This window comes from Balearica regulorum, chromosome 3, assembly GCF_011004875.1.
Source record: "Balearica regulorum gibbericeps isolate bBalReg1 chromosome 3, bBalReg1.pri, whole genome shotgun sequence".
NCBI lineage: Eukaryota > Metazoa > Chordata > Aves > Gruiformes > Gruidae > Balearica > Balearica regulorum.
The window spans coordinates 62173880-62193655 of record NC_046186.1 but is presented as its reverse complement, the minus strand read 5'-3'; the positions used below and the strand labels follow the sequence as shown (position 1 = coordinate 62193655).

The window sequence follows — 19776 nt, the reverse complement described above, 5'->3', positions numbered from 1 at the left end:
CGCACCTTCTTCCAGCAGCCCGGAGTGCAGTCAGTGCTAGCATTGATCTGGCAACAAGACAGCCTGCAGGAAGCGAGAAATCCTCAACCTTTGGAGGGTGATCTGATTTTTTTCAGGGAAGTTTAATACAATGGGTGATAGGGGAAGATGCGGATACAAAAAAAACCCCAAACCCAAAAAAAGCCCCAAAGCAGATAAACCTCTGGCATCCTCGTGATATGAATTTGCCCAAAAATACCAGATTTTTGACATCTGGCTATGTTCTTCAGTATTTTAATTTCCACTTGATTATCATGGTGATTTTGAGATTTGTAGTTGATTAGGTACAGGGAATAAAGGTACTACCTAACTGTAGATCAGTTTGTCAAGACAGCAAAAAGTTAATTGTATGTACTTGAGAAGGTAAGTATTCAGCCTTTCCCATACATATCTATCAATGCAGTTAAGTCTTTGCCTGCCACTCCTCTACTCCTAGGCTTGGCAGATAAATAGTTATTATTGTGATATGGAAAACCTTCTTTTCCTCATTTGGCAAGTATTTCTATTGAAGTTGGCTCGGTAAATTAGCCTAGGGAAAGCTATATAAAGTAGCATTGGATGAGTTTTGGAGCAAGAATCATGTGTATACATTGTCTACATATATAATTTTCCTGAAAATAGGATTGTAACTGGGCACCACCATTGCTATTTAAAAAAAACCAAACCAGACCTTTAATAAGACTTCATTTAAATCCATGGGGGGTCCCTGAGGATCTGGGATAATATGAATGCTAAGTGCCAAGGCCTTAGCATACACCAATTACCTAATCCTTTGCTCTATTAAAAAGTCACATCTGCTGCTCTGATCTTTATTTAAGTGTTTGCTGTCATCTGTGGTTACCTGAAGTTGGTGTTGATAAACTTCAGAACCATGAATTTCCTAAATCTTGTGTTTCAGGGGGATAATTTAATCACAGAATGTCACTACAGTACTGTGGACCGAATTCGCATGACATGGGTAAGAAAAGTTCTAATGGATCAAAATAAGTATGCAGATAATAGTGCGGACTAAAATGCTTTTTCATAAAATGCTATTAGAAAGTGTGAACTTACTTGCTAATGCCTGTGTGCACATAATTGTGTATTGTCTTTCCTTTCATAGATTCTTAGGTTTTAAAGTCATCAGGACTATTATGATCATAGTCTGATCCCTTGCATAAGGCATTCATATGACTAGTTTATAAAAATAAGCAAGCCAGCTCATAAAAGATCTTTAAAAATCTGACCTTGGTAGTATAAGGAGTGTTTTCTTTATAACATGTCTTAACATGCAAATTCTGCATATTCTAATGAATTATTTTTATTAACTTGTTATTCATTTTCCCCCCAAGTTGTTATTGCCAGTTCTTACGTATTGATTTTTACTTGTGCTGTGACCAAGATGAGACCACTTGCTTTTGTGCCTAGCATAGAATCCAGGCAGAATGCAGGTCATATCATAGAAACATAGAATCATAGAATGGTTTGGGTTGGAAGGGACCTTAAAGATCATCTAGTTCCAACCCCCCTGCCATGGGCAGGGACACCCTCCACTAGACCAGGTTGCCCAAAGCCCCATCCAACCTGGCCTTGAACACTTCCAGGGATGGGGCATCCACAACCTCTCTGGGCAACCTGTTCCAGTACCTCACCACTCTTAACAGTAAAGAATTTCTTTCTAACATCTAATCTAAATCGACCCTCCTTCAGCTTAAGGCCATTACCCCTTGTCCTGTCACTACACTCCCTGATAAACAGTCCCTCTCCATCTTTCCTGTAGGCCCCTTCAGGTACTGGAAAGCCGCAATTAGATCTCCCCGGAGCTGCCTTTTCTCCAGGCTGAACAACCCCAACTCTCTCAGCCTGTCCTCACAGGAGAGGTGCTCCAGCCAGGCCCTTCAGGCTGGGAGGAGGAAGCTGGGTGTAGTGAGCCTCTTCGAGTTACCTTTCTCACGTGGTGGATTTTCCAGTGGCAGGGACCCTCCGGGACAGCTGCTGCCCCCAGGGAGGCTCAGAGGAGCCCACGCTGTGCCCTCATGGCCTTGTACATGAGGCACGAGGAGCGGCTGTGCCGCAGCCCTGGGTGCATGTCCACGGCAGCGGGCAAGGCAGAGCCATGGCGAGGGGGTGAGCATCCCCTTCGGGGTCAAGGGGGTCTGACTCAGGTTTGGCACATGGCTGCGCATGATCTCCCAAACACAGCTTTTTAGGTGAGCAGAGGCCAGGCACCAGCCATCGTGATGTGGCCTCTTGGTTTTGGAGGTGAAGCAAATTTGGTTGTTGGGACATGAGCTGGACTGTGCCAGCTCACTGCGAAACCAGAGGGCGATGCCAGACCCCCTGTGTTCATGGGAGGGACGTAGCTGCTGACAGCCAGCCCTCGCCAGGGGCTCATCCTGCTTCCTCAGGAGGGGCTGGATCCAGACCTCCGCAGGTGAGACCTGAGGGGTTTCTGTTCGGCAAGGAAGACCTGGTCCTGGCATTCAGAGAGCGCAGGGATACCTCTCCCTGAATCATGGCTTGCATGTAGGTGCATGCAGTAGGTATATAAAGAAAAAAAGAAAAAAAAAGATTGAGAACGAAGGCTTCTGTGTTTTTGTCCTATTTTCCTGTGTGGTGACCACACTAGCTCTTGGCCCTTGGTTCATGTGTTTTGTCTTCTCCATTCCTATTCCTGTGGTTCTGTGAGATTTGTGGAACTGTTCCCACATGGGATTTAGGAACGTACAACTTGTCCATACGTACCAAGATTAATTCTCAAGTAGTTGTTTGCCCCATGGCTCTCAGTAGAAGTCTGTTTAAGAGTCTATTTCTTCTGCTAGCTAAAAATCTTACTCTAATTGATTATTTTATAGTTAGTGCTCATTTGTTCTTGAGTCAACATTATCTGTTAACTTAAATGTTTTCTTTCTTACTCTATATCTGCATGTATACTTACAAGGAGAGTCCATATAGATACTTATTCCATCCCAGCCTCCATTTTCCTATGCAAAGCTCATTTAATTTCTTATTAAACATATTAATTATCCTACTTGATTTTTTCTACATCTGTTCCACTTCGAAGCCCTTTTTCTGAAATATGGTAGCTATAAGTACCTTGGAGACAGCTGAAAATAAACCTGAACTCAGATAGTACTCTTCAGCATAATAGGAGTCTTATTTTATTGACAGTTGTTCTTTCTGACGTCTTTTAAGCTCAGGAGCTGTTGCTTGAACTTGCAGTGTATTTTGTAATTGATTGTGTAATAACTTCTTGCTACTTGATAACCTAATGTGCAAAGTAAACCTGTTGAATTGGGCCTCCTGATACACATTTAATTAGCATATAAATGCTAATCAGTGTTTTTATCTGTGGGATTCCAATGCTATCTTGATTCAAAGAAAAATCCCATTTTCAGGGTGGTCTGAGCACCAGGAATGAAATGTGCCTGTCGTATCTGCTCTACTACCCGAGAATCAACCTCACCCGATGTGCAAGTATACCAGATATAATGGAACAACTCCAGTTCATTGGTGTTAAGGAAATCTATAGACCAGTCAGGCAAGTAAAATATTTATAAATATGTGTAGCGCATCTGTTTCTGTCTGTGGGATTACAAGGTCATTTTTAAATGGCCTTTATTTCTTTCTGGTAGGTTAACTCATGCTAGGGTCACTCATGCAACTTCTTTTTGGTGAATACGCTGTGCTGCTTCTTATTTCTCCTGCCAAATTATTTTGCATCTTTTTTTTTTTTTAATAAAAAAGCAGTTTCTTCTGTTGCAGAAATAATATTTTTCACAGTAGGTTTTTTTCACCTCAACCATCATTAAAACGACTATGTATCAATGTCATATCAACGTTTCAAATCTATCAATTTATCAAAACATCAGTGTTTCACATATATAGAGATCATTTTGAAAAAGAGTTTGGGAGCATGGGTAGATTTGTTGTCAGAAATTCTGCTGAAGTCAATTGGTGCAACCAGATCTTATAACTATTGCTCACATTCAGAGCTTAATGCTGTCTCAGTGACACTGACAAAAATGGACAAAAGAGGAAGAAGTAAGTTAGAAAGGAAGTGGAGGATTGAGAAAATATTAAATTGTTCATAGCAAAGGATAAATGGTAGATAAAATCATGATGGAGAGAAATGAGAAAACTGGAGGCTTTGGAAGAATAAAAAGTCAGAGGATGATATACAAGGTAAAGAGAGAGAAAAACATGGAACCAGTGGTAGGAATCTAGCCAAGAGGAAGAAAAGAGCTTTTTAGGTGAACTGTTGGCTGCAGGGGCTTGCAGTCTGTGTAATGTCTCCCAAGTCTTGGACTCCTACTGTTCAGGGAAGCAGGACACTGCACATTTTTGAGATGTAAATCTGTGTCAGAAAGAAAAACCCCAAGCTCATTCACCAGTTTTTCTTCCTAATAAAAATAACCCACAAGAATCTGAATATTGGCCTGCTGCTCAGCTTAAAAGAGGTAATATCATTTTTTGTAAGATCTGTCTACATCAGTGCTCCACAAGTATTAAACATCCCCTCTGTGAATGGCAAGGGGTGAGGGCTGTTACCATTTAGGCAACTCAGGAGCTGTAGTTGCACCGTGAAGATCTGTGCAATTCAGCTGGTATCTGACTGCTGGGGTAAACCACAGGCTGGTGAATTTTAAAAAAGGTGTTACAGTTTCTCTAGTAAGTCAGCAGAAGTCTTGCTGTCCTTCATCATGAGAGTCCTCAGCAAGACCAAAATGCTTCCCATTCTGGATCTGAGTTTTCTGCCCTTTAATGGTATGGGATGACCTGCACAAAGATACTGCTCTCTAAGAGCAAGAGTGATTTCCAGAGTCTAATACAAAATTTAAATTTAGGTCAGAGATGGGAGGAATCACCAGTGTATTTCAGTTTTTAAGTGTTCCTTAGAGTGCTTCAAATTAAAGCATCTCAACAGCAGATCAGGAGTAGAAGTGATTGTAAACAGAGTGAGAATAGTCTAAAGAGGAAAGTTCCCAAATGCGGGAAATGCAGAAAAACAATCAAACAATGGAAAGTAGAATGCACTATTAGTGGTGAAAAGTGAATTACATTTGTATTGTTAGTTGCACTAAAATAAGGTAATAGTAAGATTTTAAGATAAAATGGATAGACTAATAGTGTGTCATCACGTTTAAATTTTAAAAGTTGTCTTTCCTTATACAGTTTATCTTAACAAAACCATATAAAACTATTATTGCAAAATAATTTGATGTACAGGCTTACTGGTCTTAGTTCTGAAATTTATATCCAAGCCAGAAGAGTTTGAAGAAAGTCACAATACAATCAATGTCTACTTAATTTCCCACACTATTTAAAATCTCTTAATACAGGGAGAACACAGTTTCTAAATTAGTCCTAGCTAAAAGAGTCTTTCTGAGCTTAGAAACAAAACATTCTAACAAATGTATGCTCTCTTGAGTGTTCATTCATGATAACTGTACTTAAGGAAAAAATGCACATTTGGCCTGGGGAAATAAAGATGTTTTGAATAGAGTAAGTATGCAGACTGTCTGCCACAAATGGAATAGTAATTAGAAGAAGAGATTATTAATGCCTCTAGTATTTATGACCTAATCCACAATTCTTGTTTCATTAAGCTCTGTCAGCCTAAGGATATGTGACCTGATACTCATCTCTCTTGTGTCAGTCTTACACTGGAATTGCTTCACTGACTCCTTTAAAGTCTCTCTTGACTTACACATGAAGGCAAACTGGAAGCAGGATCAAGGCACTGTGGCTCACTTTAAAACGCTTTTTTTTTCCCTCAGTCTGGTGGCACTGACAGTGGTATAAATCATGAGGAGCTGAGATGAAAGCAGCTGGGCCACAATAGTGTAAAATAGGTGCTTGATTAAAATTATGTCCTCTGTGCCTGGGTGTTGAGTAGGGCAGAACTTTGGCATAGGCAGCACTTTACCCAAAGCAAGTGGGAGACAGCCTACTGCAAGATAACATAGATCTGTCTACAGTGCTTTGAAAAGATAACTCATGCTCCAACCAAAGTATTAATTACATTACTTAGATAAAGTTTTATTTACTTTCATTCTTCCACTAGCTGTGTTGGATTTTCTGTTGTTAAAAACTTGACCCGTCCATCATGTTGTTGCCATTCATCCCAGTAGAGTCAAACAAGGACAAAGCAAGAACAATGGAAAAGGTTTTCTTTAGCTGGTTTGTTTGTTTGTTTGCTTTAATTTTCCTTCGTTATTATTTCTGAGTTTTCTTTTCTCAATGAAAGACAAGACATCTCATTCTTTCCCTTTCCACATCTTTGGTTGGTGGGGAATGGGATTGACCCCACTCGTTCATGGGGAGGATTCCCACACGTAGGCAAATAGTCAGATCTCTCACAGCAGCACGTAGGGACACGCCAAAAGGCAATGTCCACAACACCAGTTATTCTCATTTGATCTTTTGGCACTGCTGCGAACCAACGCATGTTAGAGCAGCTCCTGTCCTAGGCTGAGTTTTGACCTATTATCTGAATTATGACCAGAGCGTGGCGGAGCCACCTGAAAGTAGCTTTCTAATGGCAAACGTGTCTTTGCAACACTGTCTGCCAAGCCTAGTAGAGGGTGTGGTGCTTTTTTTCTTTTGTTTTTTTTGAGAAGTTGCAACAGAAGATCTGTTTTGTGTTGGCTGTATATTCAGTTTGTAGATCAGAGAACAGGATTGTAATTATTTTTCTTAACTTAAAAGTCCTTCATTTCTAAAAGCATCTGGCAGCAAGTCCTAAACTGCTGACAAACTTTTGTAAGTCTGTTAAAATCAATGAAACTGCCTCAGTTTTCAGTAGCAGAGAACTTAGCTGAGAATGTGAGTTAGGCACAATGTGCATGTTAATAGTAGATTTGTTTTTCTGAGTAGATTCTCCAAAAGCTTTTTCTCATCAGTTCCAACTTGATGTTTTTTATCTATTTTTTAAAATCTATGTATTTATTTTTCTTTAGGACTTGGCCTTTCATTATCAAGAGTCCTAAGCAATATAAAAATTTGTCTTTTATGGATGCAATGAACAAATTCAAATGGTCCAGATCAGAAGGTCTCTCCTATAATGAACTTGTGCTTAAACTACCAGTGAATGTGAGATGTTCAAAAACAGATAATGCAGAATGGTCGGTAAGTCTAAGTGTTGAAGCAACAATGCCATGAAACAAATGTGAGTTACTGTGCTTCATTGGTGTGATTAAGTACCTGGTTATACGTCTTCAGACTGTTTACATGGCTATATTGCATCTACATACAATACAAATGATGAGAATGTTTTATCAGTGCTTTCACCTAACTTGAGTTCTAGAAGTATTTAAAAAAAAAATAGAAAGGTTGAAGCTTTGATCAGCACTTGGGATCAGTAACCGGAGTATGGAGCCTTTCAGTGTGTCTGGGACTGATAGTAACTATATGTGTCCAGATGAGGTGACCAAGTTAGAAAGCTGTTTTCCCTTGGCTGCCTCCATTGTCAGGGACTTACGATAGGGTCTTGCAATGGATGATTCAAAATCCCTAAATCAAGTTTCTTCTCTGCGTCACTCTGTAGGGGGGAAGCTCATTGACTGCATAAGGAAGTCTCAAGAATCTTACTTCTTAACTCAGGCATCTAGACTACCTAAAGTTACATGAGGACTCTTCCAGTATCTCTTGCTTTTTTGTTGGTCTAGTGTCTTTGAGATGTCTATAGTGTTGGCCCAAAAAAAGTACATTTGGATTTTCTGTTTCCTTTGTGCACCTTTGGAAGTTTTTATCTTCTATGGTTTTCCTTTCCCAATTTTCTTGATGAATAAAACTGTAAGATAAAATATAATTCCCCAGGAAATTATTATTTATTTTAAATGTCTACTGGTATTTTAACAGGACTGCTGGGAAAACCTGTCATCTTTAGTGTTGATGTGTGTTTATAAAGAACTACTAGTGCATGCAGTATCATCCCTGAAGGAGGTGCTGAAAAATATATATTGCTCCTTGAATTCTTTTACAGAGTCCAAATTCAAGACTCACAGATTCACAGATTGGTAGGGGTTGGAAGGGACCTTTGGAGATCATCTGGTCCAACCGCCCTGCTAGAGCAGGATCAACTAGAGCAGATTGCACAGGATCGCATCCAGGCGGGTTTTGAATATCTCCAGAGCAGGAGACTCCACAACCTCTCTGGGCAGCCTGTTCCACTGCTCTGTCACCCTCAAAGTAAAGAAGTTTTTCCTCATGTTCAGCTGGAACTTCCTGCGTTCCAGTTTGTGCCCATTGCCACTTGTCCTGTCGCTGGGCACCACTGAAAAGAGTCTGGCCCCTTCCTCTAAGCACCCGCCCTTTAGATATTTATAAGAGTTGACGAGATCCCCTCTCGGTCTTCTCTTCTCCAGGCTAAACAGACCCAGCTCTCTCAGCCTTTCCTCATACAAGAGATGCTTCAGTCCCCTAATCATCCTTGTAGCCCTCTGCTGGGCTCTCTCCAGGAGTTCCTTGTCTTTCTTGAACTGGGGAGCCCAGAACTGGACACAGAACTCCAGACGTGGCCTCACCAGGGCAGAGTAGAGGAGGAGGATAACCTCGCTCGACCTGCTGGCCACACTCTTCTTAATGCACCCCAGGATACCATTGGCCTTCTTGATCACAAGGATACACTGCTGGCTTATGGAGAGCTTGAGCCATGGAAAGCTCCATTTTACTTTTTTGAGCTTTTCTGCTTAGCAGGGGAGATATTGTCGCATTGTACTGGCTTATCTCCTACCATGATTTTAGGTCAGTCTAATAAAGCTGATACCAGATACTACTGGTGAAGTACTCCCTAGAAAAGGACCTTTGCCTCATTCTTCTCACTCCACAAAACAGCCCATGCTGCCTTGGAGTGGGTCATGCATAGCTTTCAGGTGGTGGAGAAATTGCCCTTCCTGCAGCAGCATTCTTGGGTCTTTCCAACATTGATCAGACTGTTCTGCCTATGGGATGTCAATGAAATACTGTGTGCTATAAGTAATCAAAGAGGTTCTGGTTTTTCCTAATATTTGTCCCACTGCAGACCTCCTGTGAAAAGTAGTTATTGACAGTACATGTGACTATTCACCAGTTTTGGTTAAACTACCTGACCTTTGCAACTGCTGGCCAGTAGCAGCTTCGTAGCCACTCTTTCAGTGATTATTTGTCAGAGGACAAGTTAAGATGATGAAAAGCACATCAAAATTTTATCAGGAGGGAATAGGCTGCTTTTTTTTTATGGCATGCTTTCTGGAAAATGCTGTTCCCCTTTATCTTACAGGATGAAGGAACAATACTTACAACATAAAGAATGTAGTCAAAGAGTGAGCTCACTGGAATTAGGAGTCCTTAGTTCTTTCTTTTAATCATAGTTTCCTATTTGAAATGACTAGGGCATATTCATCAAAGCTAAGATTAGGACTCTTTCCTTTCCCTTATTAGTGATACTACATTAAATTGGTCATCCTCATGAAAACCAAGAACAGATTTAACCTGAATGGCCAAACAATCAGTGAGTTGTTACAAGAAAGAAAAAAATGTGAAACTCAGGAAGTAAGTTGAAAATACCTTCATCCTTCTGTAGGGATGGTCCTTTGATCAGTTTTAGCTTTGTGTTTGCTAAGTTTAAGTCAATTTTAGATTTTTTTTTCTGCAGTGCAGGATAATTGCGACATGGAAAAAACCCAAAGCAAGCACATGCTGTGCAGGTGGGCATTCAGACTTCCAAAAATGTTTGTGTCCAGGGGCTCACTTTTTTGCATGGCTTCTTTTCCTTAACATGTAGGGAATACATTTAGGAAAAGCATAGCCAAGCAGTGTACCCAAATCTCTCCAATTTCATGTCAAAGCCAGGACAGGCAGGTAGTTAGTCTAACTCCATAAAAATTGCACTAGTTTCTAAGGGAAGAGTAAAAAATGCTCAATATACAGAAATATGATGCTGCTGTAGGTGGCCATGCTTGAACAGGGACATTGGACCAGATGACCTCCAGATGTCATTTCCAACTTTAACCACTCTGTGATTCTGTGAAGTAAATGTGTGCACAATTAAGTGCCTTGTACATGCAAGTGTAAGCCTTGTATGTACAGATGAAGATGTTCAAATATCATCATATATTCCTATAGTACTGTAACACGGTAAACTGCCATTTTTATCTGTCAGAAAGATGAAAACAAAACCCAAACCAACCAACCAATCCCACAAAGCAAAATAAGGTCATACAAATCAACCAACAAAAGCCTAACTTTGCTTTAGTGGAGAGGATGCCAGTATGTACAGCTGTTTCTGAGCTGAGGACAATGGGCGTGCACACTGGCTGATCATTTGGCATGCAATATATTAATATTTTTACGGAGCTTGATGTCTCCCCAGTAAGAGTCACAACCCTAGTACAAAACTAATGATAGATTCTCATGCAAGCTGCCAACTAGCTAGAGAGCAAAATACAAATTTCTAATCTTATGTGACAAAGCTCTGATCAATTTTTATTATGTTAATTGCAGATTCAAGGCATGACAGCTTTACCCCCGGAAATAGAGAGACCGTACAAGACAGAACCAGTAATGTGCAGCTCAACTTCCTGTTTACGTTGCAGTTTATTCACCACCCTGTTGTTTGTTGTATATGTCACAGCCAGTACCATAGGAAACATTGGGCCCTTTGTATAATAATTTTTATTCATTTGTGTTCTGTATACCATGCAAGTTCTGATGTTTGCACTGTTGCTATTGTAGATTTATTTTTTTACATATTAATAAACTAAATTCGCCAGTTCAAAATAAAATGTGTACTTCCTCTGAAAACTGTGGGGTATTTTGGTTTTCAATGTAAAGTATGTATAAAACACAGTAGGTACACTGGCACATTGCATATTGAAATCTTTTTCCGTACCATTTTGTTACACTTTGTCCTGATTCTTTCACATGGTGTTTTCAAAACCAACTATGTATATGGGTAAAATTAATAAACTAAAAGCAACTTAGTTAACCACATTCCACCTGGTGTGTGCTGTATTATTTTGTCTTGGTTCTTGACATCTGCAGGTTATGAAACTATTTCTGCATGGACAGGTCTTGCAAACATGTATTTGGTCATGTCTGACTGACACCTGCATGAGAGGACATTTCTGGGAGCAACGCATTGCAGACCATCTCCCCATCTTAAGAGAAGTGAGCACTATGGGTGTGAAAGGGACGAACCTCAAATATTCCCTAACAATTGCTGTAAAGTCCTTCAACTTGGCAGGATTTCTCTCCCCATTTTCAGTTCTTTATCTCTTCCCCGGTCCCTGGCAATTCAGCGTGTTTCTTTTGTCTTAAGGTATTTGCACAGCGAGCAAAGCTTTGTGAGGGGTAGGCACGCCTTTGCTAGATTTGATCTGGATAGCAGGAGCAGTAAAGATCTATCTCACAGCAAGGCTCTGGCACGCACAGGGAACCGGAGTACGAGCCTGCCGGGAGCTATTGTTAGCACATGCCGAGCATCACGATAGGCCAAATGGTTCATTAAGAGGCTATTTTTGTGTGTTCTGTAAAGTTTTTTATTTATTTGGAAATCTGCAACTTTTTTACTCAGATGGTGTTGGGCGGGGAAGATCCTCAAAAGATATCTCATGCATTGCTCCCCAACGAAATTATGCAACACAGTAGAAAAGGACCTTGAACATCCAAAACCGCTCTTATTTTTGTAGCCACACTCCAGTTACAGTCAACTATAATTTTTCCATAGTGCTGGAGAAACTTTACTAAAAATAAGTTGGTTTGGATGTGGAGAATGCTTCCCTGACCACTGCAACACCTGCACTACAACTAACCTCTGTAGACCTCATTACATACAGACTTTGTTACGGACTTTTTATGCCATTTATGAGCACTCTTGTGCAGTGTGGTAAGTCCAGAGCAGGTCAAGAACCTGACTGAGCTGAGATAAACTGGTTTTCTGAACATTTGTGTTCATTGACTGTTAATGACTGATAGCTGTCCATGCAGTTGCACCTCTTAACGAGGGCAGGGTCTTCTGATGCAAAGAAATACCACATAAGAAGGAAAATAAGGAGAGGATTTGGGAACTGTCTTCTCTGTATGTGAGAAGTGAGAAGGAAAGCATCACAGAGCTTGTAAGTCTCCTTTGTGGATAGCCAAAATGACAGTGTGTGTGGTGACTGACACAGAAGAGAGGCACTGAAGCAGCTAATGCCTCACTTAGAGATGAGAGAATTAATCAAGTATAGATTAATCTTCTAGGAGCTATAACAATCTTATTACAAAATGTATGCATAAAGGGAGTTTAAAATGAGCCGTGAAGATAAAGGTTCTTAGGGCCTACTAAATCTTCCTGATGCTGCAGTCTGCACTTGGCGTAAGAGCAACTCCCACCGAATCCTGGGAAATCTCTTCACTGTTGTTGGGCAGTCGCTTGCTGTAAATATAGCTGGACAGTGGTATGTTCTGCCATCCTTCACACTGGTGCTGGATGAAGGAAAAGGTGTATGCCAAATAGCAGGTAGATTTTTTGGGGGGGTCAAAACTCTGAAGTTTCAATAAAAAAATGTAACTATTTAGGTGTATCCTTCCTGCCAGCAGAAGGACTATGCTTTTCTGTTTTATGTTCCTGAATAGAACTGGATGAAAAATGAAAAACAAATTAATGGTCATAGTGAATTATAAGCAGAAGAAACTCCCCAGTGATTATGTGTACAGATCGGTTCTGAAGGTGAAAAGCTAGGGCATCCTCCAGCTAAGATACCACAGAGCTAAGGGTGCACCTTATTGTAAAAGCAGTCAGCGGGACCCTTGGACTTTCTCAGAATTAAACCCATGCCTAAAGCGGGCATGTTGGAACATCTTTTTGTCAGGGAGCAAAGGGAAAAATAATAGGGAATGAAATGAGAAAAGAACATTTGTGTTGGACAGGGGAGCCCTTTCACATGCAATGCGGTCTGTCATTTGCTAATAGATGTGGGCTACTGGCATCAGTTCTATGTTGACTTGGTTTGCAACAAAGATAAAGCAGATCTAGGGTTATTTTCGATTCATTTGGCTGTTCTCTGATTTGATGCAGTTTCTTATCTACAGGGATTTCCTTTCCATGGGCACCCATCCTAAGAACATGTGAACAGATGGGTGTTTGCTGTTGCCATCCAGCAGGCCACGAGATGATGTAATGCAAAGCTGGCTCAGAGAGGATGTCTGTGAGAGATAACTGCCAGTATATCAGGAAGACCTGCTGTATACACTAAAAGTTCATTTTTGTTCAATCTGCAACTGTTTTATGACTTCTGGAGGAACGGGAAGGAAAATTTTGCTTCACAGGTAAATAAAAAAAGAGACTGGTGATACAGTTCTGGGATATTTACAACTAAAAGGATTCAAAACAATGAACACATTACATTATGAAAGAAACACATCTAGGCTGGGTGACAGTGTGGACCCACGCAAAGGCGAGAAGCAGAGCCGCAGCCAGAGGGAGTGCAACTGTGCTGGGCTGAAGTCCTTGCACTGGGGACGTCTGGCTTGGTAACTGGACTGGCTGGTTAAAAAGAGGGACTGTATGGCTGTATTATCCCAGATGCTGAAGGGGCACAAATTTAATAAATTAAACCTAGCAGAAACACTGGTCTCATTCTCCTTTTCCCTCCCTTCATCCAGAAAGTGACTATTTTTAGACCAATTATTACTTCTGGAATGTTTAAGAATTTCCACTCCTTCCGCTCTCCGCCTCTTATTTCTGATTTTGGCACATCTCTGTCTTGCTTGAGAGAGAGAGACAGCAAACTTATCCTGAACCTTGTAGCAGAGGGGAAGGCTGGGAGAAGAAAATGACAGCTGTGACACAGAGAGCTCTTCTGGGTTGCTTCCTCCATCCCCATGGAGGTTTTCCTGGGCCACGGGTACCCCTGGGAGCATCAGTGTCCTGCGGGCACACCGGCCCTGGCACAGGCTGAACAGAGGGGTTGGGGCAGCCATGAATTTTCCCTTCTTCAGCCCCTGCAAAGTGCTTGTGGTGCAGGTGCCTGCCCCAGCTACCAAAACCTAAAGAGTGGTGCTCAGTGCACTCACCTAGGATAAAGATATGAACATAATTTACGTTTGTACATCAAAACTAGCAAAGTAGAATATTTTCCCCAAATGAATTTTTAGTTTTGTGGTAACTCTAGTTTGCAGGAGAACTATAAGATATCAGGTGAACATAAGATGATTTAAGATGTCTAAAAACATGACTTACAGTCTGCTTCTGAGAGCTGGCCATTTTAGGATGAGTTATTGCATCCTGCTGAAAAGAAGACATGCTAAAATTCAGTACAAGCTCTTCCAAACCACCGAGCAAGAATCACACCTATCACCACTTGAATGATCCCACATAATCAGATATGGATCTTCCTATTACCCGCTTGGTTTGCATTGTATCCGCAGGCTTCAGTGTTGAAAAGCATTTTCAACAGGTGCAGTTACACTGAAAATTTTTTACAGGTACAATTGTGTTTCTCTGCTAAATTTGTGATTGCTTCTCCTATTTATCCTGCTCTTCTTCAAGGTAGGATAGTATGAGTATTACCTATATGAGGTAATGCTCATGGAGGACCATTGTCTTCTGTGTAGTGTGTAAGTGCCAACATTAAATGGTGCAAAATGATTTTTAAATGCTGTCATTAATGTAATTGTTCTAAAATCTCTTTTGCCCTGGTTTGTGTAACTGCAGAAAGAAGAGAACAGTAACCCCTGCTTCCAGCACCTATGCTAAATCTAACCTTCAAGACAACCTGTAAAAACTTGCAAGACTACAGGTGCCACAGCTGTAAAAATACACAGAGAACAGGAAACTTCCCAGACAACCGTGGTGAGTGAACCATTGACTCAACATTTGCTTGCACCATGTCCTGCCTTTCCACTCTTTGTAGCACTGATCGCGACCTGTCTTTTATGACTTCAGTGGTGACTTCAGCGTTGACTGTGCGTGAGATTTCAGAGGCTTTGCTCCTCTTTCCCCCTTGGTCGTGCTGAGGACGGCTGGAACTGACTGTGGCCGCTGGCTCTTTCACAGCTGCCCTGCAAATTGCCTTGGGTCTCAATGAAACTGATAAGAAGTAGGTGAAATATGTTTCCTTGTTTTTAAAATACACTCATAAAATTGCGTAAAACTGTATTTTAATATGTGACGGGAACTCTGAATTGAAGAAACTGTACAGTTGGATTGTATATATACTACCTGGAATTTAAATATGCATGGCTGCTGAATGTAAAGGTGTAAAGTGGGACTTTTTAACAGCGCAAAGGAGGATATACAGGACATACAGGATAACAGTGCTCTGATATGCAGGGAGAATGTTTAGTACCCTGTGAATACCTGCCCTAGAAGCAAAGTCTTCATTATGAGATAAAACCATCCTGCACGGTTAGGAAGGTTGATGAACGGTGTAGAGGTGGCTGATTAAATACTTGTTGAAGTGTCCTTTTAAAATTACTGGTTTAAACTGTACTGCTGAGATTTTTAAGAAAGTCTTTTGTTGAGTTAAATATCTACCTTTTTAGTTAAATGCAAACAAACCTAAAAGTGTAAATAAATGACTTCAGAAAGAGGAAGGGTGGTATGCTGGGAGTGTGCAAGTGATACTGTTACAGGCTCAGATGGTAGCAACTGCCTTATCACCACTTGCTCAGAATAAAATCGTTGTGCGATTCATTGCTTGCTCCTGGAAGAGTCTAGGACAGACAGAGCACGGCTTGTGTTAGCTAGGACAGGCAAAAGCTTTCATATCCCAGACTTATGTTAAACTATTTCAATTTAATTTTGGTATGTTTGAGTTAAACTCTTTCTATTATATTTTTAATTATTAAGATTGTGTTCATATCATACTACAGGAATCAACTTTTATTATCTCATAGGCAGCATATAGATAACTAACTAACTAGATATATATTGCAGCAGTTCTTAGCTTGCAGAGCATGCTTTTTTGGAGAAGGTTGACCATCTATCTTGAAATACTACAACCTTTTAATCATGGAAAACATACAGCATATGCAGTGGGACACATTTTTTGTTCAACTTATACCTTTTCCTTGTATTTTAAGCCTCAGATGCTAAAAGCATATGTGGGTTGGTTGTTGGGGTTTTTTTGTATTTGCTGTACAAAAGGCAGCCCTTTTCCCCTAGCTGCCATGCATCCTTACATACTGTTGATTTTACCTGGGATATGCCAGAGCTCCTTAAATGACACCAAGTGTTATTCCCTCTACCCAGCTTCAAGCCAGTTGAGGCCTCTAGTTGCTCTCTGTAGCAGAGGAGGACGGTGCAGAACACGGGTCTTCCTGGAGGGACGGCTCACCCCTGACAGTATTTCATGTGAAGGAACACTGTGCATGAGATCATACTGACAAAATATTTACTTTAAGCGAATGTCTTTTTACACTTGCCACTCTGTATGCCACAGACTCATGTAACAGCGAATCTGGGGCATCACGTCTGACCTAGGACAACATATTGCAATTTCACTGCCAATGACAACTAACACTGTGGTGTTGAGGTGAGCTCTGAGGGACAGAAGACTCTTACTGTAAAACACAAACGAATTGTATAAATACTCCTGGAGACTCAGAGAGTTACTGACAAAGTAAATTGCCTTTTGTGAGGCTGTTCTCTCCTTTCCTGTGTATGCCTCCCATGGGTTACGTATACTTCACCTTGTAAATGCTTCCAGCTTCTTCCATCCTAGTGAGCAAGAAACTAGCTGGGAGCTGAATGTGGTTCTCTTACTAATTAACCACCAAGCAGCCTCATTACAGGTGGTTTACAACTCCCTTATGAAATAGTGGTAAAGCAAAAAAAAAAAAAAATTACTCTCTCTTTTAGTTTTATAGGCCTGAGCAACCATTTCCTCAGCACATTGTCATTATTTAATCATGATTTAACTTCCTTGTTTGCAGTGATTTTTAAGAAAGATAATGGTATTTTTTCACTGGAAATTTCTAATCTCTTGAAAGGAAACCTGGCAAAATCCAAGCTGCTGACTCCTTTCCCTGCTCTAACCTAGGTACCCGGGAATAAAAGGTTCTTATAGCTTGACACGATACTGTGAAGAGCCTTGCTTTACAAAGGAGCACAAATAATTTGAGAATCTCAAATGGCTTTCAGGTTTATTTAAGCATAGATTACCAGTACCATAGAAAATACATTAAAAATACCTATTTCATCAAACCAAGTAGCATTTCTGTGGGTCACCTGTTGGTTTTGCATAAAATTTCTGCTCTCAGGACTAAAAGAGGATGTTGTGTAGTATATTTTTCTTTTTCACTTGTTGGCTTAAGATTATATGACTGGCTCATCATCAGAGGATGTCTTAAGATATTTAAGGGGATAGGGTTTGAAAACTTCTTCATAACCACGCACAATCTTGCAAGGCATTTCTGGGGAATACAGTGAACTTCTATAAATATCTATGTCTTTTAGACATCAAGTTACAAGTCTGCAATATGCTGTGAAAGCCATAAAAGCTGCTCAAGTGTTGGCCATTATTTGTGGCATCGTGTAATAAATCTGGCAGAAGCTATTCCCAGATTGTGCCTCTCTGGGGAGAATGTAATTGAAATACTGAACCAGGACGCATTTTTAGACTTAACAGGTTGGATTCACTGCTGATGAAAGGTGACACAAATCCATTATAGGGCTATACGACTCTACCTTCAGCAGCAGAGGATTTGGTCCTTCAAGGCTGGCAAGACTTAGAAAAGCAGGTCAGAAAGTTGAGAAAGGCATCACAGGAACCAGACAGCACGAAAAAAAGGTAAAGATAAGTCTGTCTAGCTGAACATACCTCCAGAGGTTAGTGCTTTTTAGCTACCGTGGGGAAGAACTGGGCTGTAGAGAGAAGAGATCCCTATATATGAAATCTGTGGGTATTTTTGAAAGATATGATGGAAAGAACAACTGGTTTCATACCTAATGCACTGAACCAAGCCCAAGAGTCCCGGGTTCAGCAGCCAACCCATGCCATCACCAGAAATTCGTGTGTGCAGCTAAACTAATACACACTCCAGCCCTCTCCAAACAGGGTGATGGCAGATAAATCTGAAAATGTGCATGTGGGAGCTGGATACCACAGAGATAAGAGGACTGCCAGAAACATACAGGGAGTGTATTGGTACAGAAGAGGAGAAGGAATTCTTAAATGGAAATTGGGATAATTAGGCAAAGTAAAATTATGTAAGGCTGCAAAAGACTATTAGTCAAGAATTCCTGATTATGAAATCTGTCCAATTGCTTGTTCATTTCCTATGTGAATGAAGTCCTGGGGATTTATAGTCTGGGAACAGTAATCTTAGATTTGACAAAAACTGTCTACTTTATAGAACATTCCTGCATTGGCGGCAGGGAATAGTCTGCTAACCAGATAAGAACCTTCCCTTGTAAATAGAAAGATAAAACATGCCTTTTCCAAGGACCTCTTTTTTTCTGTAGGTATATTTTTGCAGGCATCATGTTCATAACCAAAACTGTGTTAAAGGACTAGTATGTGTTTTTCCAAAATTGATACTCAGAAATTGTTCTTTTCTGTTTGTTTTTTTGTTTTTAATATGGGTTCACAAAATGTATCTTTGGTTTTTTTTTTTTAAAGTGTTTATGTCGTATTGGGAGGTTATAAATTTTGGAAATTGCAAGTTGGGCAAAAGATTTCATATCGGAAAAATATATTTATTAAAATCACTAGTCAACCTCAACCCCAGGATGGACAGTAAAATAGATCCTTCTATACAGTGTTCTCTCCAAAGTTTAGTTTTCATTGAAAACTCTCAGTTTTCAAATTCTGTACTAACAGGAAAAGTAGGGCTGTTCCCTTTCAATCAGTACTTGCTGGACTAGGGGTTATCTTCATTTATTTGGTTTTAGTCCCCACCTGTTTTACTACTATAATTGCCTTTCTCTGGCTTCCCTCCCTTTATTCCTGTTCTGCAGCCCTGGCTAGAATTTTCCTATTCCTCTGCTATCTCATCACTTGTAACACAAGATCCTTGCTGATCTTGCTTTTACTACTAAAGTTTTCATTTTTATTTTGTCTCCTAAGAAGAAAAGCCACTTACTTTACTCTGGCTGGTATAAAGAAATAGTTATTTTGCTTGTTCAGCCCTGATGACTACCAGAAGGAGGGTGCTGCTCCTGCCTGCAGAGCCGGGTTACAGCAGAGAAGGAATTTTAAAGGGCTGAATTCTGGACTTGGTAGCAGGCAATTGCCACCTTCCCCACGCTATGCTATGGACCTGCCCCCCTATGCCCACCCGCTAGTCTTTAAGCAACGTGCAGCTGAGATACCCAGGCAGGAGAAATGGACTTGCCAAGCACACAGTGAGATGTAAGGCTTGTACACCACAAGCTGCTCGCGTCTTTTTTTTGGTCCCATACCAGCTGGCAGTTAGTACACCAATTAATTTGCAGAGGACAGAGGGCTCTTTCCTATGAGTAGGAGGAGTCAAGTACTTCTTTTTTTCCCTTTCATGTTTTCCTCTTTGATTTTGCATTAAAACTTGGGAGGGAAAAAAAAAAAAAAAAAAGGAGAACCAGACTAGAAACTGCTTATTGAACAGCACTCTCTGCTGCCTCTTGAAAGATTTGCATGCAGCATCTGCTCTAAGCTTTTCAAGGCTGAAACGGACCCTTCATAGGAGGGGAGAAATGCCCTCTTCTGACAAGGAGCTAGAGGGGATGGTGTCTTTGATGCCAGTCCTAAACCCTGCCGTTTGCCCTCCCGGGCAAGGGGGAGAGCTCAGTAGTAAGGAAGGAAAGGCGGG

The 19776-nt window shown here is 40.7% G+C and overlaps 1 protein-coding gene across 2 annotated transcripts in view; it reads left to right on the top strand.

Moving 5' to 3' along the window:
* Positions 1-10995, top strand: part of MOXD1 (monooxygenase DBH like 1) — a 51871-nt gene extending 40876 nt beyond the window's left edge. For both annotated transcript variants that reach the window (XM_075748109.1, XM_075748108.1), the window contains 4 exons: positions 938-997; positions 3417-3559; positions 6981-7149; positions 10504-10995. In XM_075748109.1, the coding sequence (XP_075604224.1) occupies positions 938-997; positions 3417-3559; positions 6981-7149; positions 10504-10668 (537 nt within the window). In that variant the 3' untranslated portion in view covers positions 10669-10995. The remainder of the gene's footprint in view (positions 1-937; positions 998-3416; positions 3560-6980; positions 7150-10503) is intronic.
* The last annotated feature ends 8781 nt before the right edge of the window (positions 10996-19776 follow it).